Source organism: Lycorma delicatula, chromosome 7 (assembly GCF_047948215.1).
Source record: "Lycorma delicatula isolate Av1 chromosome 7, ASM4794821v1, whole genome shotgun sequence".
In the NCBI taxonomy this organism is placed as follows: domain Eukaryota; kingdom Metazoa; phylum Arthropoda; class Insecta; order Hemiptera; family Fulgoridae; genus Lycorma; species Lycorma delicatula.
Genome location: NC_134461.1, coordinates 143,469,697 through 143,497,251, shown reverse-complemented (window position 1 = coordinate 143,497,251; position 27,555 = coordinate 143,469,697). Strand labels below are relative to the sequence as shown.

Below are 27,555 nucleotides of genomic sequence, written 5' to 3'. Positions count from 1 at the left end.
AAGGCTATTATAAATTTTAATATCTGGCTCCAAACTTGTAAATCAGACGAAAATCACCTCTTGTTTCTATATCAAGTCGATTACGATGTTTTGTTAACAACTGTATTACACGACTAAAACTATATTGTACAGGGTAGGATGATGAAAAAACTATGATATAAATTTTAGATTTCTCCCATAAAAGCGGATATTTACATGCAATGTAAATTTTTCCGTACATTACGCTTTCCATATTTTTGAATAGGCTTCAGGCTGTCACATCAGACCGCAATTCAACAAGTTCCTCTTGTAAATCAATTTCAGCATCAACAATAGAAGAAGAGAATTCAGAGTCTGATGGAAGTAAGGAAGAAAAAGAAACAGATTCTGGTGATACAACTTTTGAACAAAGCAGTTCATGTGACCCTCATTTACTGACTCAAGAAAATCTTAACGATCTCATACGAGATTTAAAGTTATCAAAAAAAAAAAAAAAAAAAAAAAAAAAAAAAAAAAAAAAAAGTCTGAAATACTTGCTTCCCGGCTAAAAGTATGAAATCTTCTTCAAAAGAATACAAAGAGATGTACTAATCGTAATCGTCATTCTGAATTTTAAGACTATTTTTCTAAAGAAAATGTTTTAGTGTTTTGTAATGACATTTCTTCTCTTATAATGCGCTTTGTAATGGAACAACCCAACAGAATGGCGCTTGTTCACTAATTCCTCTAAAGTTAGTTTAAAAGCTCTGCTTCTGCGTAATGGCAATAAATTACCATCAGTACCTGTGGCTCACTCTGCTACTACGAAAAAAACATATGAAAACTTAAAATTTATATTGGAAACGCTTCAATATGCAGTGTATGAATGGAATATTTGTGGTGATTTGAAGACAATTGCACTTATTCTTGACCTGCAGTTTGGTTACACAAAGTACTGTTGTTTTTTGTATGAATGGAATAGTAGGGATAGAAAAAATGGCCTAAACGCGAATCACTCATTTCTGAACAGAAAAATGTGAAACATAACCCACTGTGTAATCCTAAAAATGTATATCTACCTCCGTTACATATCAAACTAGGATTAATGAAGAATTTCGTCAAGGCCGTGGACAATACGCCTGATTTAATGTACTTAAAAAAGAAGTTTCCTAAAATTAACGATGCAAAAATTAAAGAAGGAATATTTGCGGGTCCACAAATACGACCGCTAATGAAAATTTTGAGGAACTATTGAATCCACTGCAGAAAGGAACTTGACAACGATCTTATAACACTTTATAAAAATTTGGGTTGTAACATGTCCTTAAAAGTACACTTTCTGCACTCGCACCTAGATTTCTTCCCGGAAATCTTGGCGCAGTGAGCGATGAGCACGGGGAACACTCATCTGGAAATTTCAGCTATGGAATAGAGGTATCAAAGCAAATGGAATCCTAATATGACTGCCGATTATTGTTGGGCCATCAAGAGGGATGGTTCACAGGCGAAGTACAGCAGAAAATCGTCATTTTTTACTTTCTAGGCGAGTCAAATGTTTGAATACTGTGTAGTTAAGAATGCAAAAAGCGTGAAATTATAAATGCCTGTCTCTCGGAAACCTTGCGTGATGGGGAAAACCGATATCATATTTGAATTTCAGGAGAAAGAATACTATCAGAATTACATGTTTTTCTTGCTGAGCCAAAAAAAGATTCTTTTTTGTTTCCCAGAGTAATTTTTAAAAAAAGAAGCAGAACAGGGAAGTAATTGAATGAAAATGTTTTGTTACTGAAAGTGACATTTTATAGAAACTCCGTTTATACGTACAATAAATGTGAGCGTATGTGCAATTTTATAATATAGAGGAAAGAGGTTCGTTTATTTTAAACACATAGCCTATTAGTATTAAGTATTAATTAATTGAATAACAAATTAAATTGACACACAAGCGATTTAGATTACCAATGGCTTTGAGGTATTATTCTCTTTTATATAATAATTAAATCGTTCCCTATATTTTTTATTTTTTATTTAACTTCGTCATCATTTAAAATATAATTTATCTTTCATTCAGAATATTATATTTTGAATATGTATTTATTAATTATTTAGTAATTCCACAAATTTGAATGATTATTGCAGTTTAATAAGTTAAATTTATTTATTTATTTATTTTTTTTTTTTTAGTGAGAAAGAAGAGAGAGTAAAAGTGATTGTTTTTTACATAATCTTTATAAAATATATATGTTATCTATTGTTAATATAATTGTTGCTTCAGTTGAATATTCATCTTAACGTTATATCATCAGACACCCCATTGTAATTAGTTTTTATCAAAGTAATTTGTTTAATAGACGAACTGTATTCACGCTGTTATTTGAAATTTGTGACCCAGTATGAGATTATTTTCTATTCTATCTGTTAATCCCTATTACTCTACATTTTATATCAACCCGTTACTCGGATACTCTATAACCGGTATATTTTATTAAATAAATATTTTATTCAGATCACATATAATTATAAATTATAATACGTAAAACATTGACATTTTTTTAGAAGGATTAAGGAAGATGTAAAAAAAAATCTTGATCAGAACATCAAAAACCACAAAACTAATAATAATAATTAAACAGAACTGAATAAAGCTCTATAGATATATAAAAATATTATTATTAAAGAAATTAGATGAATTTAATAAGTAAAATAACTAATTGAAAAACATTAATTTAAATATGTACTATTTACACGACTGATCAAAAAGGAGTGTAATGTATTTGGCGTGTAGGTATGTGTATTTGTTCCACCGTAGAATCTCAACGGCCGAGCCGATTTAGATGTATGGCCCCGCGTTGGAATGCTTACATTACCGGGAGTGTCATAGCCTGTATAAATAAGTACTGTAGTAGTGGAGGTTTGCCGGTTGAAGCACAAACTTTAATGAATTAAATTAATGAACTGTGAACTGTGAGCCTTTATCATTGTGTTAGCTGTGTGGGTTTGAACTGAACGATTCAAATCAATCGAATGAATAATATTACAAAAGTGATACATTAAAATTACGTTAAATAAAATAATATTAAATAAATTAAAAAGATTTCTGTTTAATAAAAATTTCTATTTAATAATAACAATAGGCTTCCGTGGGGACTGCGTGTGAGGCTAGAGTAGTGTAGTGATGCGAGTACCTTATGCGAGGCTAGATCAATCATCACCAACCGGTAACAAACTGGGTATCCCTAGGTCGCTGTTTTGGTAGGTGTAATTGGGTGCTATTATAATATCTCTGCAAACAATCGTCCAATTTTCAAAATTCAAACGAGGTATTAGTTAGTAGTTGAAGGTTAACTTTTGGATGCATCAAGTACACTTTCGATCTAACAGATCACGGTTATTCGGAAATTTTGTTGTATCTTCACAACCAATCTTCCGATTTTTGACATTTCAAACGGAGTATTTGCTACTATAGTAAAAAATCATGATAGAACCAAACCAAAAGAAAAAATTAACTGATCTACTTAAAAATCTAATCTGATCTAGAAAAATCGAGTGGACCCTTCTCTACGCCAAAACCAGCTTGAGCCCGTCGAGCTCCCACAATCGGTCTTTGTAGAATTTTATGACAATACGATTAGAGGTAATGCTGTCGGCATCAGATTTAGCCCTTAATGTCGAATTTGATACTTTAGAGAGACAGGGTAAAGGACAGGAACGGCGTATGCTGCCACTAATGTTGTGCTGGCTGCGACGCTGCGTGAACTACAAGGGTAATTACCTTTCAGATAATAATTCAGAGGATGACTGAGGATGATATGTATGAGTGTAAATTAAGTGGAGTGTTGTACAGTCTATTCGACCATTCCTAATATGTGTGATTAATTGAAACCCAACCGCCAAAAAACACCGATTTCCACGATCTAGTATTCAAATCCGTGTGACAATAACTGACTTTACTAGTACTTGAACGCTGGAACTCTCGACTTCAATATCAGCTGATCTAGGAAGACGCGTTCACCACTAGATCAACCCGGTGGGTGAACTACAAGGGACTGCCCTAGATAAAGCTATCGTAGATCTGAGCACCTACATCTTTGCCAAGAGCCAGGCCTACGTATCCCTGAGTCGTGTGAGACAATTGGAGAGTTTAGCCATTAGTTGTTTAGATCCCAGAAAATTGCTGCATGATCAGCACTATAAAAAGTCTCTTGAGGAACTCAATCTCTTGAGAAATCTGTCATTTTAGATTGGTATACACCAATTAAATAAATAAGTTGAAATGTTTACAGTTCCCTCATTTGGCTCAGTATGTTAAAATAATACGTTACATCCATAAGTTTTCGAATTGTGAATTTTCTCGATGATCACTAAAAAGTATTAAATAATATTTTTATTTTGAATAGTAATTTCCCTATATTAAAGAACTCCGAATAGTAATTACTTTAAATTATAAAGCCCCTCCGATTGCATTTAAATATTTTCGTTGAAGGACAAAATTTTCTTATCGATGAAAGACATGACGAAAACCTAATCATTAGACAATCATAAATGCTTGCTATTTCTAAAACATGAAATACATATTTAAACAAATTAAAACTGTCTGAAATTTGATTGATCACCCATTATTTCATTTAATTAATAATGCATAATGATGTTTAGTCCTTTATTTCCATTCCTTGTTTTCTTTTTTCTTGTTTTTTTTGTTTGTTTTTTCTTTCTTTGTTTTTCGTTTTTTCTTGTTTTCAATTTATTGTCGTTTTCTTTAGTTTAATTTATTTATTTCTTTAACTTTTTTGGCAGCCGTGTTTTTTAATTTTCATTATTTATTGTCTTTATTATTGAGAAGATTATATAAAGGTTCAGAAAATACAGGCTCTTTTTATTTTTCTAATTAGTATTAGGAGTATTGTTATTTAAAAACTTATCAGCATAATAATATTGATTATGCCATCTTTTAATTTAATTTTTTGAAAAAAGTCATTTAAATTCGTACATAATTTATTAAAAAATGTATTTAAAAAAATAACCGTGATAAAAGTCTTTTAGGTCTACGTAACTGTGCTGTGTTACGTGTAATTAGTTGTGTTAACCTGATTTGATAAAAATGAATACATTTGTTTTACGAGTATCAGGGGAAAAATACTCTACTTTTCTTTATTTAGCTTTATTTTTTCTTGAATTTTTAATTTTCTAAATATAAATCAGTATAAGTCATATAAAATAAAATATATTTTAGATGGAAATATTTGTGATCATAATTTATATTTTATAATAATATTAAGTTTATTTGTTTTGTGAAGTTTGATTTTATAGCCCACAAAATGAACTTGATCGTCCCATAAGAATTTTACAGGTTAAAATAATTTCAAAGTATGGACAACCGAAATACTATTATTATTATTATTATTAAAAAATGCATACTATTAACGTATTTTTGGTTGCTAATGTATTTCCCAAGGTTTTTAGAATAGTTTTATTCGAACCTGAAGTTAAATAGTGACAATCCATCCAATGAATGATTTTTTGAATTACTAATGTTAACATTTTTACTACATCAAAATTTACTTTTAGTTGAATTTCAATCAATATGCATACCGACTATGATTTTTTTCGTTAGGTTTCAATTAATAACAATCTACATTTTAAAGGCTGGTTCTTTTAATATATAAATTTGAATATGTACGCAGAGATCAACTCAAAAAGGTCACTATTGGGATCTCAGAAATTATAAATTTTATGAGAAACTTTTAATGGGGAATCTTCCCTAGATGTTTTCCTACATTAAAAATTCAGTATTACCAAATTTTTTATCTTCGTCCTTTTTTCAATATGGCGGCCAACTTCATTATTTCTAATGGAGACCTCATGTTTTTATTGCACTTTTGTGCATAAATTTTTATTCTTGGATATTTTTATCTAAAGTCATAGAGCCAGAAGCTGACGATTGTAAAATCAAATATGGCGGCTAACTTCATGCTATTCGAGGTGAAAGTCTTTTAATTTTACCTTTACTTTACTTTCCACTTTCCTTAACTTTCGAATTTTGAAAATATTATTTGAAAACCAGGTAATAACACATCAGGTTTCCATTTAAAATAATACAGATGGCCACCATATTTGGTTTTGCAATTGTCAGCCCATTGTTAACTTATATTAAAATATAAGTTTTATCTACAATATTAGAATTAACAATATATAAAAACAATTAATATTTAATCGAATTGAATGTAAATTGGTGAACATGAAAACAGACACGAAATTACATCAATTTTCTGCCATAACTCGGCTATTTGTCAACCGATTTAAAAAAAATAAAATGTCATTTTGTTCAAATTAAAGGCTCAATATTTTAGCGAATAACATACATTTTGATAAAACTTATATTTATGGAGATATAAAGGATTGAAAAATAAAAATGGCCGCCATTTTGTAATTTGCAAAGGTATTTAAGTCCTAATTTTTTTAATAATTTTAAATCTTTATTACAAAGACGCTTACAAAATATTAATGTAATTCCTCTGTCCAAACTTGAGATCTAACTTTTTATATAAAAATAACAAAATGGCGGACAGGAGGAGAACGAAGGAGAAATTGCCATTTTTCCTAAGGATATTTTTTATTTAGTTTTACAAGTAGAATCTGAAAAAGTATAGTCAGACCATCATTTTAGAAACACTCTGTATATTTATATATTTATTTGTATATCATTTTACTGTCATCAGTAAAATGACTAGATTGATGTTATTCTCCATTTCTTTCTGTTAACCATAACAGATTTAACTCATTTAATCTTTTAACCATAACAGATTTAACTCATTTAATCTTTTAACCGTAACATATATATATATATATATATATATATATATAACTACAGGCTATAATCTCGTTAAACTGTTTCATACTTAATAACTATTGTCTTCAGTTACAGTTTTCACTTTTACACGTCCCTCCATCATTAAATTAACTAAAGCTTAGAGGGTCTAAAAGACGATTTCCTCTAAAGTCCATCAGCGCTAGGTACAGAGGGGGTGGGGGGCGACCGAAATCGTCACAAGGCGGGTTGTTTTCCTCTACAGAGGTCAGGATGTCGATATAATATTAAATATTCTCCCACTGCTAATTACGATTGATTTAAAATTTTAGAATTTTAAATAACTTAATAAGCATTCTCATCATTAATAGTTACTAAACCTCAATTATCTTCGAGCAATCTACATAAAGTAAATTCAAAATGGGGACTCAAAATTTTTCTGTTTTTCTCAAAGTTTAATGTCAAGTTTAATTCCACATATATAGAACATTTTTGGATCCTTTTCGAAGTATTTATATTGTGCCAGTCCAGAGGTAGTAATCAAAATACAGAGTAACACAAGTACATACATGTTCTGGAAATTTCTATAGTATTTTTACGATTTTTATAAAGGGATCGTATTACTTCGACAACCGCAAAAAAACCTGACATCGAAATTTTGGACAGATCTGTATATTTTATCTTTATGAATACAGCTGCTATACAGCAGCCATATAGGTTTTGTATCGCTGTAATTTTATATCACTGCTTTTACAGCTGTAATATAAAATGTAAAAACAAGATATAATGTTAAATAAAATTAGATAGAAATATCAGTTTACAGGACTAGACGCTAAAGGCCTGAGCGGACCGCTGTATTTGATCAAAAAGCAGCTGTAAAACTGGTCTTTTATGACGTTAAAAAAGAAAAACAAATGCTGATATCATTTTGCATATTTTCCGATAAATTTGAAGCTTAATAGCTCACTCGATAATAATGATAAAACAACAGGATTGTAATAGTGTATTGTTCTAAAATTATTTTTCTGTTACAAACACGATGTTTTATTTCATTATCAAACAGAGCTGTAGTTGGGAAACTAAAAAGCACTTACAGGCTATAAACAAAAGTAAATGTCATCAAACATCGTATAATATTACAAAAATATAATAAAAAGCAGGTTTTAAGAGCAGCGATTTCAGTAAAACTATTAATGTAATTGTCGTTCCTATAGAATTTACGGTTAATACTATTTCTTTCTATTAACTATAATATAAGTAAATTTGTAGCTGTGGAATTCAAGTAATGCAATATATTGTGTCAACATAATATGTTTTGGGTAAAGGATGTAGAGGCGACTCCTGTAATAGAAAATATAGATTAACAAATGAGTTCACAGATTCTAGTATTCATAAAACATTTTTTTACGTGGCATATAGTTCTGTTGGTACTTATTTCTTGAGCTTCTTGAATAATATGAATTATGTTGAAAATGTATTACGTAAATTTAATATGTAGTGTAATACACATTATTGTCATTTAATAGTGGAATAAAACTTGACTAGCCAAAATCTTTTAATTTTACTCTTACGGAAAAAATAAATAAAAATTTTCTGCAAAATACGATTTAAATAATTTCAACATATTTGAAGAATTATTTTATAAAATACAAAAAAAAAAATCATCTTTACTTTTCTGATAGATTTGTATAATCATTAAGTAAAGTTAAATTTCATAAAAAAAAACTTTTCGGCACGCTGGAAGGGGGAGGTAGATTTAGCTGGTGATAAGTAGGGGATAAAAAAGATTTCTACCTTAAAGTTAAGAAAAACTTCAAATTTACTCAATACGAAAATGGTTGTATGTGAAAAAAAGTTTCACGTATTTAGCATGTGACAAGCCCCATCTTCTTACAATTCCAGCAATATTTTGGTCATCCCTTGCCGTAAGGATTGTTCATATCAAAACATTTTTTTAGACAAAAGTTTTAGGTAATGTTTGGGTGGCTTCCCAAAGGAACTATTTTATAGGTGATGGAGTCCATGCATAATTGGCTTTTCTGAACCAGTCTCATTACTTTATTTACAGACCTCTTGTACATAATTGTATATACAAACTTTTGAACTGACGGTTTTGGGGTTTGGGGTATGTGAAACGCGAAGATATGTCGAAATTTTCCGGAAGTCGAATCATAGTTGCCATGAAAAAAGCTGTTAATTTATGCTACGTTCATTTCATTTTATTCATTTTTGTCCATTGTTTACAATCGGTAGCTTTCTTATGAAATCTACCTAAATGTCTATACCATTTGCGTAAGTTTTGAATGAATGTTATTAGATTCATAATTAACGTAATTCTGTATATTAAGTGATCGTTACAGTATGAATCATGAATGAGATCGATGCTACTGAAAAGTATTATACTAGAAACCTATTCTTTTACTTAAGTCAAATTTTCGATCAAATGTGATATATTGATAATAACCACGTTCGTGGTAATTATCATTCTGATTCCTTTTAGAGACGGTTTATGTTCAATAATTGACTCATAGAAAAGTTTTAATTTGAGTGTAGATAAGAGATTGGTGATTTCTGATTAAAAGATTCCAAGTCCATATAAAGAGAATCAAATCCGTTACCGTCGGTATATTAGTTAATTACTTTATTACCTCGTCTACTTTTCATCGTGGAGATTTTTCATCGCGTAGCTACTATTGGATTCCAAAATTGTTTTTATAGATCCTGGTAAGGTAATATTAGAATATATTCATTAATTTTATCATTATATTAATTTTTTTTTTTGAGATAAATTCGGAATTATTACAGTCAAAAGAAAACTTTTCACGTGGACCGACCAATCGTGATGTCATATTACGTTATCCAATTAACTTTTTTGTTGTTAAGATAATAATTACTATTATCTTTTCTGCTAAGATCATTATAGTTTCTATGTTTAGTACGGCGTACCTTTTTTTAGCTTCATTATTTTATCACTTGTTGACGCGTTTCGGAACTACTCCATTGTCAATACTTATTGTACTAGTACTTTTAAATTTCTGTTAATTTTTATATAGCGTTTAGTCAACGCCCCTCCCTATATTTGACGTCATACCTTATCTGGACGTCTTCTTGTTTGTTTGTTATTAATGGTTATACTTATCTTTTAATTTGATCTATTTCCTGTTTTCAATAAATTGAGGTTCTTGAAAAGGACACCCACTTGATTGTTGATCTATTTATATATGATCTTTTTATTATTAATTTTTAATTTTAAAATTTCTAGATTTTCTAAAATGTTCATTCTTCTTCAACATATTTGTGAATTAATTTTATTGATTCTTTATTTTCATTGGGTATGTTCTTCTTTTATTAAATGCTTTCATGATTAGAATTTTTATTTTTTAAAAGATTTCATGTGCTCGTTATACCTTAATTTTAATTTTCTTCCCGTTTGTTCAGTGTACGTCTCAGTGCATTTGTATTTTATTTTGTATACACCATTACTGTTGTATATATATTTTTTCTGTTACTATTAAAAATTTTTTAGTCTATTACATGTACTTATAACGATTTTTATATTATATTTACTAAAAAAAATAGTTTAATTGGGTAAATTTATTTCCCAGCAAATGTTAATTTACTTCATTTAAATGTTTTTTATCGTTTGTTTTAATTTTATAAATTTATTTGTATTTTTATTCATTTTTCTGATCATTTCTTTTTTATATCTATAATTTTCCGCTATTTGAAAAATAGTGTTTAATTATATTTATATACTGGTTTCTTTAATGTTAATTTATGTAGTCTATCTACACGTATCTAAAAGCCGTTAATTTATGCTCCATCGGGTGATTCAAATCTTTAAGTTATGGTATCTGCAACGGTTTCTTTTCTGTATATTTTAAAATCTAGATTATTTTTATAATTAAGTTTAAAAAATTAAGACTATTTTATCTTTATATTTTTCCATTATGTATTTAATATTACGGTGGAATTTGTTCTTTTGCTCATTATTATTTATTTATTTTTTAAATACTAACAAAGTGTCTCATTCACGTACCAAATATATTCTAAACTTCCGTATTTTTTCATATCTGGTATATACTCGTCTTCTATATTCTGTAGGAATATTTCACTTAGTATCGCTGAGAGTGATTGTGGGTTACCCAGGCCTAAACCATCCTTCGTTTATATATTTTATTATGATTTAAACTGGTTTTGTTGAATTGTTTCTAAAATTTTAATAATTTCTATTTTCAAGTTATTATTTATCTTTTCGTAATTTAGTTTCTTTTATAATTTTTTTTTAATAGTTTCTTTTAATTTATATACATCTACACCATTAAAGGTAAGCAGTACTAAACATAGTAACTTTTTTAGTTGAATATTAGAACATATAGCCTATGCTTATATCTTTTATTTTCTGAGTTTTTGTTTTATAATTTTTAAGTACAGGTAAATGTTTCTTTACTGGTTCTAAAATGTATATTTTTTATGTTTTGTTTTTATATTTAACTAATAATTCTGTGATAACTAAAAATAATGACTAATGATAGAAAGTATCATTATTTCTCCCTTTTTACTTCCTTGTACGAAGTAAAGGAAGTATGATCGCGAAAAATTTCGGTTTTCAGATTTCAACGGATATATCCATTTTGATCATCCCTATTTTTTTTTAACGTCCGGGTCTACCGTTAGGTATTGCTTCGCAGGATGAGATGAATAATTGGTAGCGTACATGAAAATTCCATGCTTGACCGGGATTCGAATCCGGGACCTCCGGATGAAAGGCCGACACGCTACCACTCGCGCCACAGAGGCCGGCATTTTCCCTGAATCCATTTTGACTAGTTTCGGCGTGACGTCTGTACGTACGTATGTATCTCGCATAACTCAAAAACGATTAGCCGTAGGATGTTGAAATTTTGGATTTAGGACTATTATAACATCTAGTTGTGCACCTCCCATTTTGAGTGCAATCGACTGGACCAAAAGTGTCCAAAAAGCCCAAAATCTAAAATATTTTGATTTTGGACTTTTCCTTAACTGCAGTAATAAGCCTTCATTGAGAGTTTTTCAACGATATATGATAATTTGTACTTATTTTCATTGGTTTCGGAGTTATAACCATAAAATTTTTATTAGTGAAATATTTGGATCTTACAAGGCACATCGGTTCGAATCCGACTTCATATATTTCTTCTTTTTTTTTAATTTACATTTATTGATTTATTAATAAATTATTAACCTCTGATTGTAAAAATGATTTACAATAAATAATAATTCAATAACAACAATAAAAAAAAATGTATGAAAAAATATCAGAAGTTATTAATGAAATAAAATTTGATTACTTTTCATTTTAAAATTCTGTATATGTAATTTAATAGGCGTTCAAGGATTTTTATTTTATGTAAACGGTTCTTAAGCATATTTCTAATTACTTTATTCCTAAAATGTTTACTACAACGGATCATTCAGAGAAATTTTTAATTTTAACTTTTCAGAAAATAACTACAAAAATCAGATCGAAACCTGGGAAGACTATTCAGGACAAGAAATTCCTCATATTCAAGTAAAAAGAGCGGTAAGTTTAATTTAAATTTTCTATTTTATTATATATTAATTAATACTATTCTAATTAATTTTTATATTTAATCTTTTATATTTAACAGAATGATATGACTTTTATAAATATATATATATATATATATATATATATATATATATATATATATATATATATATATATATTTAAATTTTATTAAATGAATAGGATATTTGTAATTACATTTGAAATAACTGTTTCATTTTCTGTTGATGAAAGTTGCCAATACCTCTGGAAATAGACAACAATAAATACCGAGCCTATATTTCGATTCCTGTGTTCAATTAACCTCCTATTGTTAGGATAACTGCTGCAGTAATTCTTTGCATGTATGCGTAGCAACCCACTTTATTTTTCTTCCCTACCTTTTTCTATATTTCTGTTATACAACCACAACAGATGAGAACGTAATGACAGCTCAATGTTACTCTTTTTATTTTGCATCATAAACAGACGAATCTAATTCTGGGTACCGTGGAACATTTCCATACCAAGTGTATTATCATTTAAAAATTTATACATACTGAATCTGAGGGCAAACTGGAAAATAGCTTACCGATACTAGTGTACATAACTTGTTAATCAGTTAATTTCTTAAAATTACAAATCACTGAAGTACAAGACGTCAATGATGCTTTTTCTGAGAGTATTGATGTTAATTACTTAGCCAGACCCTGTGATGAACAAAGAGAAGGTATGGATTTAGAAATTAACATATCCCTGAATTTCTGAATGAAAACGGTTTAATGGGAGATTCTTTTAATTTATATTTTTGAGGTTAGAATAAAAAGAGAACACGAGTTTATTCTGATTTATAACATTCTAAAATAAAAACCAATATCAAATTCACATCAACGTAATAGAGTTATTAAAAATTTTATAATATCATTTTTTCTATACAACTTACATCTTCCTATTTTTTCGGTGTTTGTCTGATCCAATCGAATAAAAATTAATTAAAACTGTCAATTGTGTTTCAGTTTTATATCAATTTTTATTTTAATTTAAAATTTTAAGAAAAACTTATGTTTTGGTAGTTGGTTAAATCCTCTCTACGACTAAACCTATCCTTGATCAAATGGACAATGATGACAGCTGTTACACATCCTGACCCCCGTAGGGGAAGACATCTTTTGATGATCCCGGTTGCCACACCACCCCCACCGTTCATAACCCTGATAGGCTTTACCGGTGATCGTTCTTTAGATCCTTCAAACTTGATAACTCAATACGGCCATCAGTTTGTCCTCTGATAATTCATGATAAAATAATTCAGGATGCCACCGATGTAAATGCCTCGGCCGATATTTCCAGTGTATTTACACAACTTAATATTGCTTTCGTATGGTCTCTTCCAACTACGACCACCTAACATAACTTACAATCCTCAACTATCAAATTAACCGGTTCGAGAAAGCGGGATCCTCGCGCCTTTCTCTAACATCAAAAGTTTCAGACAAAAACTCTTCCTGTATCTAATTTCAATTATACTATGCATTCAAATGCATAGATTCAGTCTTTAAACTCCAAAAATACTATCCTCATACCAACAAAACAAGCGTTGATCGCAACAACGATAGTTTTGTCCTACAGTTGGTACACAGTTAAGATTGTCCAAAATGTATTAGATTTGTACAAATTTACATCTTCCTGATAAATCAAGAATATATACGAGCTGTGTGAGAAAAGTAATGAGACTGACTTTTTACTTACCAAAGTTTTTATTTTTTTCAAACAACAATATTATCCCCTTCAAAGTAGTTCTCTTGGGCAGCTGTACACCGGCGGAGTCGTTGTTCCCACTCCTAGTAGCAGCGCTGGAAGGCTTCAACTGGTAGGGCTTTTAACCGGTCGGTCACAGTCTTTTGAATGTTCTCCAGAGTTCCAAAATGACGTCCTTTTAAGATATGTTTCAATTTAGGGAAAAGGAAAAAGTCACAAGAACTCAAATCGGCTGAATAGGGGGGGGGGGGGTTGAGGAACCGTAGGAATGCGTTTTGAGGTCAAAAATTCCCTGATGGAAATGGCCGTGTGACACGGGGCATTGTCATGATGAAGTATCCACTTGTCTGCAATGTCTGATCTCACGCGAATCACTCTTTTACTGTGACTTTCAAGGACACCTTTTTAAAACACTTGGTTGACAGTTTGTCCTGGAGGAACAAATTCTTTATGCACGATACCCCTACTGTCAAAAAAACAAATCGGCATGGTTCTGATCTTTGATTTGCTCATTCGACATTTTTTCGGTCGAGGAGATGACGGAGTGTGCCACTCTTCGCTTTGCCGCTTTGTTTCAGAATCGTACTCAAATATCCAGGATTCATCAGCTGTGATCACACGATTGAAGAATTCTTGGTCGTTGTCAATCCTCTCAAGAAGATCAACGCACATGTTTCTTCGATTGTCCTTCTGTTCCGTTGTGAGGTTTTTCGGCACCAATTTCGCACAAACCTTTCGCATATCCAAATCATCTGTCAAAATTTGATGTACGGTGAAAGTGTTTAAATTTACCTGTTCACTCATCATCCTTATAGTAAAACGACGGTCTGATCTCACAAGAACCCTCACACGCTCAACGTTTTCGTCAGATTTTGAAGTTGAAGTTCTCCCTCAGCGAGGTTATCTTCAACGTGTTGTCGGCCTTCCAAAAATGATTTGTGCCAGCGGAAAACTTGAGCTCTTGATAAGCATTGTTCCCTATAGGCCTGTTTCAACTTTTCATAGGTCACACTCGTGGATTCCTCAAGTTTAACACAAAACTTGATTGCACAATTGCACAACGTTGCTCTAAATTCCGATGCTCCATTTTCGTAACACACAACAAAAACACAACTTCACTGATGGCGCTGTCAAAAATAATGTGTTGGCCGAACGGAGTTGAAACTCGTACTGAGCATGTGGAAGGAATGAACAAACCGATCTAGCACAGACCGGTAGACACAGCGTTGCCAGATCGCTTGCAGTGTTACCAACTCATTACTTTTCTCACTCATATCGTGTATATATATATATATATATATATATACATATATATATATGTATGTATATATACATACATATATATACATACATACATATATATACATACATATATATATATATATATATATATATATATATATATATATATATATATATATATATATATATATACATATATATATACATACATACATATACATACATATATATACATATATATATATATATATATATATATATATATATATATATATATATATATATATATATATATATATATATATATATATATATATATATATATATATATATATATATATATATATATATATATATATATACATATATATATACATACATACATATACATACATATATATACATATATATATATATATATATATATATATATATATATATATATATATATATATATATATATATATATACATATATATATATATGTATATATAAGTAAACATTACTTTTACACTATTTCTACCTGTCTTTTTAAGGGCTATACTTTTTTAGGCTCTTTAACTGAGGTAGATAAGTTATTAATCAGAATTGTTTTCTTTAAGAGTAATGATAAAAAAAGTGAGGTACAAGACGTCAATTATCGTTTTTCTGAGATTAATGATTTTCATTTCATAACCAGCCCCTGTGGTAAACATAGTGAAGGTTTATGAATTAACATATTTTTCATTTCGGCATGAAAATAACTTTTTTCTATTTATAGGCATGTCAATGTAAAAGACTATGTACGGTTCAGAGAAAAAGGCAATCGAAAAACTACTTCACTTTTAATTTACTTTAGGATACCTGGCATTGTGTAGTTGTTATCATAAGAACAGTTATTTTAGTTTCGTGAGTGACTTGTTTCACATGTCACGTCATTTACAACTTTTCTTTAATTGTGACACTTGACATACATACTGATTTATTGCAGAGTTTTGTTACTCATAAAGAAATAATTCATTGTCCTTAAATGTTGTTTCTTATCCAATATGAATCTTTTTATTTTCATTCAGATGCAGAATTTTATTTCTTCTAAAAAATTATTTCAGAAAACCTTTTTGTTGTTTTCGAATAGGACTAATTAGCTCGTTACTAACAATATCATATTGAAGAAGTTAATAAGTTAAGTAGGTAATGCACTTAAGTTTAGTAACATAAAAATAAAATATACTTTAGCATATTTTCTATTTCTTTTTATTCTTTATTTACCCCATCCCAGTGCCAAACCCGCAATTAAACATAAAAACAGCACCAGGGGGTGCCATCGCCTCAAACTACCTCGGCAGAGCTCAAGGTCTCACCTACGTAGCCGGGACTCGGTCTTTCGATTAGTCGCCATGGCTCAAATGAGGGGACTCCAGACCACCGGAACTCCGGTCTTTACGCCTCGTCTCTTTTTTTTTTTGAGGTGGAGGAACTCCATTTACGGGCCCCGAAGCAGTGACGGACTCGCTAACAGGTTCCGCAAGCTGTTACTGAAAATGCGTTTGTATTCCTGCGCACTACCGACTAAACCTCCACCCCTGGCGACCCCACCTCTTGGGAAACCGCTAATAAAGCATTACTTCAGGAGGGGGGATACGCCTCGCCACTAGTGAGGAATCCACACCTGGACTACAGTCTTCCTCCTGCCTTGCCGCTAATGGGGAACCCCCCCAAAGGACCCCCACCGGGACTACGGTCTTATTTACCTCCAGCACGGCTCCGCCAGGAGTCCTTGTCCACAGTTTTACGACATAATTTTACAGTTGTAGTATTTATAGGTTTAAAACTGGTTTGTTTTAAATGTATTTTATTAAATATAAGCTGTTTCATTATTGCTTTTAAATTCAAAAAAGAAACTGTAGTTCTTATTTTAAATAAGATAAATTAATTTATTTATATTTTTCTTTAAACGATAAATAAGAAAATAAATATAACTGTAATAAATACAGAAAAGTCAATGAATAAGTAGAAAAATTACTGCACTGTTTTTTGAAAAATAAAATTTTATCATTATTTAAACATTCTGATTATCTATTTATTTTTATTATAATAAATTAATATAAATATTTTGGATAATTAAAATATTTAAGTAAATTAGATATTTTTTTTTTAATATTATAATAATTTTCAATAATATCTAATGTTGTGTTGAAAAATAAACCAGTGATTTTCGTGCTTCATTGTTTAACATCTTTTCTCCTTTCTTCTTATAATGAAATAACGTATAATGATGTTAAACGTGTAAATTATGTATAACGAAATTATATTACGTCATATTTTGTTTAAACGTTACAGTAAACGTAATTTTAATTTTACTCATCGTGATTAATTATTATAATATAATACTTTTGATCTTTTATTGCATAATAATATTATAGAATAATTTGATCAATTTTAACATTTAAAAATAATTAAAATTTTTTCTTAGATAGAAAGGACGATTTAACTACAAGGGTTGTTTAATAATTAAAGACACAAATTAGTGTAGAAAAATTACTATTTATTCAACACAATTCCTGGTTATATTTATATACTTTTTTCTTTTTTGTTTGTTTAACCTCCGGGACCATCGTCAGGTATTTCTTCAGAGGATCAAATGAATGATTTGTAGCGTATATGAAAATGCCATGCCTTACCGAGATTCAAACCCAGGACCTCAGGATGAAAGACCTAGACGCTATCACTCGCGCCACGGAGGCCGATTATATCTAGATACTTGCTTCAATTTTCTGTGATCTTTCTTATTCCAGTAGTAAAGAACAGTTCACATTCTTGACTCGCTCGTAGTTGCTATTTGTCTAATTATTAAATGATTCTCGTAGTTGGCATGAGTATCTAGATTATACTTTAATATTTTTCAAATTACCTACCCAGAATTTTAAGAAAGGGTGAGAAATCGTAGGATCCAATTGTTATTAATTTATTTAAGAAGACTTTTTTTTGAAAAATAAAAAAAATCTTTTCGTAAATAATTCTTAAGATATATGCTTCTAATCCAGTTTTATGAAATTACATAATTACAATATAATATTTTATTATAAATGGCTATTCACTAGTGAATCGTTCATTTTTAAATACACTAATTGGCTACAATTATCACACATTTAAGTGGTATTGCGGTTGTTTTTATAATCTGTTTTCTTATTTTTAATATTGTATCAGCAGAAGCGAACTTAGGCGGAACAAAGAGAACTGGTAGAAAATCTTGGGTTTCACACGATATATTGCAGCTGATGGATGAACGTAGAAAATATAAGAATGCTAGTGATGAAGAAAGTAAAAGAAGCTATCGGCAATTAAGAAATGCTATAAACAGGAAGTGCAAACTGGCGAAAAAAGAGTGGATTAAAGAAAAGTGATCAGAAGTGGAAAGAGAAATGAACATTGGTAAAATAGACGGAGCATACAGGAAAGTTAAGGAAAATTTTGGGGTACATAAATTAAAATCCAATAATGTGTTAAACAAAGATGGTACACCGATTTATAATAGGAAAGGTAATGTCGATAGGTGGGTGGAATATATTGAAGAGTTATACGGAGGAAATGAATTAGAAAATAGTGTTATAGAGGAAGAAGAGGAAGTCGAAGAGGATGAAATGGGAGAAACAATACTGAGACCTGAATGTAAGAGAGCATTAAAAGATTTGAATGGCAGATAGGCTCCTGGAATAGACGGAATACCTGTAGAATTACTGCGCAGTGCAGGTCAGGAAGCGATTGATAGATTATTCAAACTGGTGTGTAATATTTATGAAAAAGGGGAAGTTCCATCAGACTTCAAAAAAAGTTTTAAAGTCATGATACCAAAGAAAGCAGGAGCAGATAAATATGAAGAATACAGAACAATTAGTGTAACTAGTCATGCATCAAAAATATTAACTAGAATACTATACAGAAGAACTGAGAGGACAGTGGAAGAAGTGTTAGGAGAAGACCAATTTGGTTTCAGGAAAAGTGTAGGTACAAGGGAAGCAATTTTAGCCTCCGATTAATAGTAGAAGGAGGATTAAAGAAAAACAAACCAACATACTTGGCATTTACAGACCTAGAAAAGGCATTCGATAACTTAGACTGTTATAAAATGTTCAGCATTTTAAAAAAATTAGGGTTAAAATACAGAGATAGAAGAACGATTGCTAACATTTACAGGAACCAAACAACAACAGTAATAATTGAAGAACATAAGAAAGAACCCGTAATAAGAAAGGGAGTCCGACAAGGATGTTCCCTATCCCCGTTACTTTTTAATCTTTACATAGAACTAGCAGTTAATGATGTTAAAGAACAATTTAGATCCGGAGTAACTGTACAAGGTGAATAAATAAAGATAATACGATTTGCTAATGATATAGTAATTCTAGCCGAGAGTAAAAACGATTTAGAAGAAACAATAACGGCATGGATGAGGTCCTACGCAAGAACTACCGCCCGCATGAAAATAAACAAGAACAAAACGAAAGTAATGAAATGTAGTAGAAATGACAATGACTGAATGTGATAATAGGAGAAGGAAAGATTTTGGGGGTAGAAGAATTTTGTTATTTGGGAAGTAGAATTACTGAAGATGGACGAAACAGGAGCGATATAAAATGCCGAATAGCACAGGCGAAACGAGCCTTCAGTCAGAAATATAATTTTTTTACATCAAAAATTAATTTAAATGTTAGGAAAAGATTTTTGAAAGTATATGTTTGGAGCGTCGCTTTATATGGAAGTGAAACTTGGACAATCGGAGTACCTGAGATGAAAAGATTAGAAGCTTTTGAAATGCGGTGCTATAGGAGAATGTTAAAAATCAAACGGGTGGATAAAGTGATAAATGAAGAGGTGATGTGGCAAATAGATGAAGAAAGAAGCATTTGGAAAAATATAGCTAAAAGAAGAGATAGACTTATAGGCCACATATTAAGGCATCGTAGTCGCTTTAATATTGGAGGAACAGGTAGAAGGAAAAAATTGTGCAGGCAGGCAAAGTTTGGAATATATAAAACAAATTGTTAGGGATGTAGGATGTAAGGGGTATACCGAAATGAAACGAGTAGCACTAGATAGGGAATCTTGAAGAGCTGCATCAAACCAGTCAAATGACGACAAAAAAAATATTGTAGAATATATTTTCGTTTCCTGTCTTCTTCAGCCCTGATTATTAATTACGTTAAAGTTTGTGTTTTAACCAATATCATTTTAACAGTAACACTGCTTTGATTAGCATTTTTATTCTGTTACTTTATTAATACACAAACGTGCATTTTGATTCAACCGAATTTAATCTAACAACAATAATGTTATATGGATATAATCAAAAGTAAATAATTACCTTTGTGAAGCAACCCTCTATTGATATGTAAATTATTTGTTGACAATTAACATTTGTTTAAAATGGTATTAAATTTCATTATAGTCTGTTTATTATGAATATTGTTCATTTAATAAATGTTAATTTTGTTATTAATCTATACTTAAAACCACTCCTTATATCAAATATTGGTGATAAAAATTGTCTATGTTAAATTATTTTTGTGTTTTGGAATTTAAAAAAGTGTAAGCTTGATTAATATTTTAGCATATCTTGTATATATATATATATATATATATATATATATATATTATATATATATAATATATAATATATAATATATAATATATAATATATATATAATACAACACGTCATGAGCAGGTATCGTGGAAGACAGAAATATCCAAGCATTAAATTTACTTAAAGTACTGAATTTTCTCTAGGATTGTAGTTGGAATGGAAAAATGTCTAGACGAATCAAAATTTTTTTTTGTCTTCAGTCATTGGACTGGTTTGTTGCAGCTCTCCAAGATTCCCTATCCAGTGCTAGTCGTTTCATTTCGGCATACCCCCTATATCCAACGTCCCTAACAATTTGTTTTACATATTCCAAACGTGGCCTGGCTACACAATTTTTTTCTCTACCTGTCCCTCCAATATTAAAGCGACTATTCTAGGATGCCTTAATATGTGGCCTATAAGTCTGGGAAACGTAAATATATTCTACAATATTTTTTTTTTGTCGTCATTTGACTGGTTTGATGCAGCTCTTCAAGATTCCCTATCTAGTGCTACTCGTTTCATTTCGGTATACCCCCTACATCCTACATCCCTAACAATTTGTTTTATATATTCCAAACGTGGCCTGCCTACACAATTTTTCCCTTCTACCTGTCCTTTCAATATAAAAGCGACTATTCCAGGATGCCTTAGTATGTGGCCTATAAGTCTGTCTCTTCTTTTAACTATATTTTTCCAAACGCTTCTTTCTTCATCTCTTTGTCGCAATACCTCTTCATTTGTCACTTTATCCACCCGTCTGATTTTTAACATTCTCCTATAGCACCGCATTTCAAAAGCTTCTAATCTTTTCTTCTCAGATACTCCGATTGTCCAAGTTTCACTTCCATATAAGCGACGCTCCAAACATATACTTTCAAAAATCTTTTCCTAACATTTAAATTAATTTTTGATGTAAAAAAATTATATTTCTGACTGAAGGCTCGTTTCGCCTGTGCTATTCGGCATTTTATATCGCTCCTGTTTCGTCCATCTTCAGAAATTCTACTTCCCAAATAACAAAATTCTTCTACCCCCAAAATCTTTTTTTCTCCTATTATCACATTCAGTCTTTGTTATTTCTACTACATTTCATTACTTTCGTTTTGTTCTTGTTTATTTTCATGCGGGCGGTAGTTCTTGCGTAGGACTTCATCTATGCCGTGCATTGTTTCTTCTAAATTCTTTTTACTCTCGGCTAGAATTACTATATCATCAGCAAATCGTATTATCTTTATTTTTTCACCTTGTACTGTTACTCCGGATCTAAATTGTTCTTTAACATCATTAACTGCTAGTTCCATGAAAAGATTAAAAAGTAACAGGGATAGGGAACATCCTTGTCGGACTCCCTTTCTTATTACGGGTTCTTTCTTATGTTCTTCAATTATTACTGTTGCTGTTTGGTTCCTGTAAATGTTAGCAATCGTTCTTCTATCTCTGTATTTTAACCCTAATTTTTTTAAAATGCTGAACATTTTATTCCAGTCGAAGTTATCGAATGCCTTTTCTAGGTCTATAAATGCCAAGTATGTTGGTTTGTTTTTCTTTAATCTTCCTTCTACTATTAAACTGAATTTATTACGCACATTAAATTAGGAGAGACAAGTCGAAAAAGAAATAAATGAATAAACAAATATAAAATAAATTAATAATGGGATACTTTGGAAATACAACTAGAAAAGGAAAATTATTTTAAAAACTAACAACCAGACAGATTATTATTATGGATGAACAAACCCAAGCAACAGAATTCTACATTGCTTCAAACTATAACAAATTAAACAACTATATAATTCACTTTAAAATTTACATATAGTTCTTTCTATAAACAAATACACAAAATATCTCGATTTCGTTGATTTATAATTCTACAAAGTTGACAGTTGATAAAATTAGATCAAATATATAATTTAAAATTTGGATTAAGTTGTTCTGAAAACTAATAAAATGTTGACGAAAAATAGTAATGAATATAAATGACAAAATACATTTTATACTTTAACGTGTAAAGACTATCTACAGAGAACCGTTAAGCAGATCTTGAAGTATCAACCGCAAAGCACTATAGATCTTGGTAGATCGATGAAATATTAGAGCTGATGTGATTTCGAAACAGGCTACTCACACTAATCTCTAAGAGAAAGAATAATAATAAAATTCCACTGTCTGCCATGGCGGAGTGGTAGCGTCTTAGTCTTTTATCCGGAAAGTTTCAGGTTCTTATCCCGGTTAATAATTAAAATATTTTCTTTTACGATAAGAATATTACTATGCTGATGAGCTTTTAAATAATATTAATTAAAGAACAAACAATCATGATTTATCTGCACCCCTTCATTGTGTATGTTATCTAGTACATAAATTTATTCGAATTGGTAGAAACAAAGACCTGTAAATTTATTACTCTAATTGGTACATAATAATACATTATATACATCACGTGAATATAAATCTAAACTTCTGTACTATTATAAAAAGAGGAAGAGAGTTTTTGTTTGTTCGGAATAAACAAAAAACTACTCAATCAATCGCAATCAAATTTATATCCATGTTTCTTAGCATAACTGAGAAGGTTTTTAGATATATTCCATCTCAAATATATATACATATATATTTATATATAATATAAATCTTCACTACTATATATATATACATATAGTGTATCTACTACTATATGTAGTAGTGGAGATTTGCTGTTTGAAGTACAAACTTTAATGAATCGAATTAATGAACTGTGAATTTCTACCACTGTGTGAGCTGGGTTTGAACTGAATGATTCGAATCAATCGAAGGAATAATAATAAAAAAATAATAGAATTAAATTTACATTAAATAAATAAAATTAAATAAATTAAAAAAATGTTTGTTTATCAATAATGGGCTTCCCGTGAGGACTGCGTGTGAGGCTAGAGTGGTGAGATATGCGAGCACTTGGTGGGAGGTGAGACCAATCGTCACTATCAACTGGTAACAAACGGGGCATCCTGGGACGAGCACTGGGGTGCTATTATAATATCTATTATTATATAATATCTCTGCAATCATCCGATTTTAAAAATTCAAACGGGGTGTTTGTTAGTTGGTTGAAGGCTAACTTTAGTATGCATCAGGTACATTCTCGATCAAAGAAATCACGGTTAATTGGAAGTGTATATATATATATATACACACTCGTATATATTATATATGACCGATTACTTTAAAATTTGCAGGATACATTCTTGTTATCCCAGGAAAGGGTTTAAGCCATCGGCTGAGGACCTACCTCCCTTGAAGGTTAAGATATTAAAAATTTTCATTATTTCTTCGTCCCCAAGGAGGATGAAGTTGTGAATTAAAGTTTTACATTATGGAAAAAATAGAATAATTCTTTTACTTCATTATTATATTTCTGCCACTACTGCAGAGAAATAAGTTATTAATTTTTCGTCGTCAAAGGTGTGTATACTTTAGTTACCGTAGTTACTATTATTCTATCTTTTGTAATTTAGTTTCTTTTTCAGGTTTCTATAAAGCCTGAATATTATAATTATCATTTATTAATATTATTCTCACAACCATTAGGATAATATACAGTGCGGGGGTCTAGGGGTGGAGCTTCTGGTTAGATGGGAATGGCTACTGAAGCAAGCTCTGCGGATGTCTACGGCGCCGGTCCTTTGGCAAGCGAAGTGATCTCTATTGTCATGGGCTAGGCCCCTTGGCCCCGGAAGGTTTTGAGGAGCCCCTGAGTTGGCTCGGGATTCGCCCGGGCTGACCTGAGCCCCGAGGGTTCAGGTTCTGACTAGGTAAATACATTGAATACATAAAATTTCTACGAAATAATTCACAGTTCAGACGCCGCTGTTGGAAATTATTATGAGCACATATTTACGTACATTCAAAAATGTAACATTTAAATTTAAATATTTTTTTTAAATTTATAATTATTATAAACCTTTTTAAAAAAAATACGCTTGCTTTAAATAAAAGTAAAAATCATTTTAAGATATATATTTTAAAGTTTACGAATATAATATATACAATTAATCGAAACAATAAACTTAATTGTTGGTATTCTTCCTTAGTATTATCAATCAAAAAGTTAGCGAGATCTTTTAAGTAAGTAGTAGTGTAAACATATTGATTTCAGATTAAACATTCTGTAGTTAAAAATTTAAGTTAAGGAATCTTAATTAATTCTCTGCTATCTTTAACTTCCCCGTGATAAAGTTAATTTATTATAACCGCAATAAACAACAAACTTTGTTGTTAGAGTAAATTAAATGACATTTTTACTTTTATAATGCATAAATTTTATCTACATGTAATTAAAAGTACAAATAAATTGTTTGCTATTCAGGTAAAATAAAAATAAATCATTTTGTTAAATACTATGAATCGTTTTGATAGCTGTTTTTTTTGTTTAATTTTGTTTTACTATATGCTTAATAATTATGAATACGAACTCATAAAGGATGTTAATTTACGAATTAAAAACTAAGGATATGTAATTGGTAGTTTTATATACGAGTATATATAATATATAAACTTATAGAATTTTATTGTTTGGTTTCATAACAAAGAATAAAATTTGCTTATCAAATTATGAAACCACACAACAGATTAATTAATTAATATTTTATTATCTGTGTATAACACAGTGTTTGCCAATTGAAATGCCCTAATTTTATTTATTTGTATCTTCAGAGATGTTACACATATCGATATGAAACAAAAAAATTAATTAAAGCTTTTCTTATCAAGTTATAACAAAAAATCACATTACATCAATCATTTCCACATTTGCCCCATCAGTCATACGAAGAATATCCAGTCGATAAGTGATTTCTTACCATGTTCCTTGAAGCATTTCTGGGGTGATGATTGAAATGGCATTTCGAACGCACTCACGCAGCTCTTGAATGTTTGCTACTTTTGTTGTATACACCCTAGCAGGAAATTGGACCGCCTTTCCAGTTCACTACCAGGAAACGTCTTATCTAGCCTTTCCCTCACCTCAAGGAGCCAGTGCGGGGGGAGCCCTACCTTGCTGGAAGAAGATATTAGGATGCTTATGCTCAATTTACGAGAACGCAAACTGCTTCAACTTGTGAAAATTCCTAGTAGGTGGATTGGAAAAAGCGGTTCAATTTACTGGCCACCAGATTGTCAGACATAATCCCTCTGGACTTCTTCTGTTTCTGGGGTTATGTTAAAGACAGGATATGTACGACAAATTAGCCAACATCCAGGAGCTGCGTAAGAGCGTTCGGAATGCCATTTCACACAAGAAATGCTTCAACGAACATGGCAAGAAATCACCTACTGACTGGATATTCTTCGATGGAGTACATGTGGAAGTGATGTGAGGTAATGTGATTTTTTGTTATAACTTGATAAGACAGGCTTTAATTTATTAATTAATTAATTTATTTTTTTCATATCTATATGTTTAATATTTTGGGAGATATAATTAAATAAAAATGGGGCACTTTATATCATTCATATATATTCGTATAATAATTATAAACTCAATTTTGTTTAAAATATAAATAAAATTCACACCTAATTTTTAATTTACCACATATCAAGATCCTTAGATTTATTAAAAATCTAAAATATTCATAAAATTTTCAATACACTTTAATTGTATTATTATTGATAGTAATATCTGTAATAATACATCCTTCAATACTGAAGCTTTAAAAATTACCTCTTCTGTAATTTTATACTTGAAAACATTTGGTATGAAAAATTATTACTGTAATTATTAAAGTAAATAAATAGATTACGGTATTATTTATTTTTATAGATATACACTGTATTTATTTGATACGAATTGACTTCATCATTTACTTTTCATATCTCGTTAACTTAATACCACCGATGCTGCATCAAATTTCAATTTACATTGTTATTGATCGATGTGCCAGTATGTGTTATTCTTTTTCCTTATTTCCTTCCCTATTTATTTTCTTAAAAAATTACGCAAATCGTTAAAATTTAAAAAAATACAATTCCTAGTAACCAAAACCAAATTAAATTCCGATCAAAATACATACGTAAAAGTATTTATATTGGCAATTGGATAAACAAATTATTTCTGTTCCATCTATAAATTTACTTTTTTATGATCATAAGCAAGGATTTTCTGAATTTTTACAAGTACATGGATATATTATCGATTTTTTATATCATCCTACTTCTTCTTTCAAGTAGTTTACTTACTAATTCTTTAATTCCAATTTTTTTTTTTTTACCTTTTGATCTCTTCCGGATTTTAACAAAATTTACATCCTTCTTTTGATTTGTATCGAACATTCTGCTTATTTATCGTAAAAATAATTGTTTTTCTCTAATTAACTTCTAAGTTACAAATAAAATATTTTGATTATATTAAAATCCCTTTAATACGTATTCAAATAAATTGTCTGGTAGTACCCATCAACTTTCTGAAATATAAAGATCAAACATTCAGAAATTTTATTGCTATAATATATTATATACATATTTTTTCGCAGTGTTAATTTACAGTCGTTTTTAATTTACCATAACCATAAGTAAATTTGAATACCAAAGAAAAAAGTAACACATAGAGTTGGGTTTCCATTGAAATCCCTAAAATAACTATATTTGTAAATAATATGTATATA

General features: G+C 30.1%; 1 protein-coding gene across 1 annotated transcript in view; it reads left to right on the top strand.

Annotated features, from left to right (window-relative positions):
* LOC142327607 (uncharacterized) overlaps nt 1–27,555 on the top strand; it is a 190,571-nt gene that overhangs the window by 57,501 nt on the left and 105,515 nt on the right. Inside the window, exon 2 of the mRNA XM_075370805.1 lies at nt 12,253–12,332. Within this exon, the coding sequence (XP_075226920.1) occupies nt 12,253–12,332 (80 nt within the window). The remainder of the gene's footprint in view (nt 1–12,252; nt 12,333–27,555) is intronic.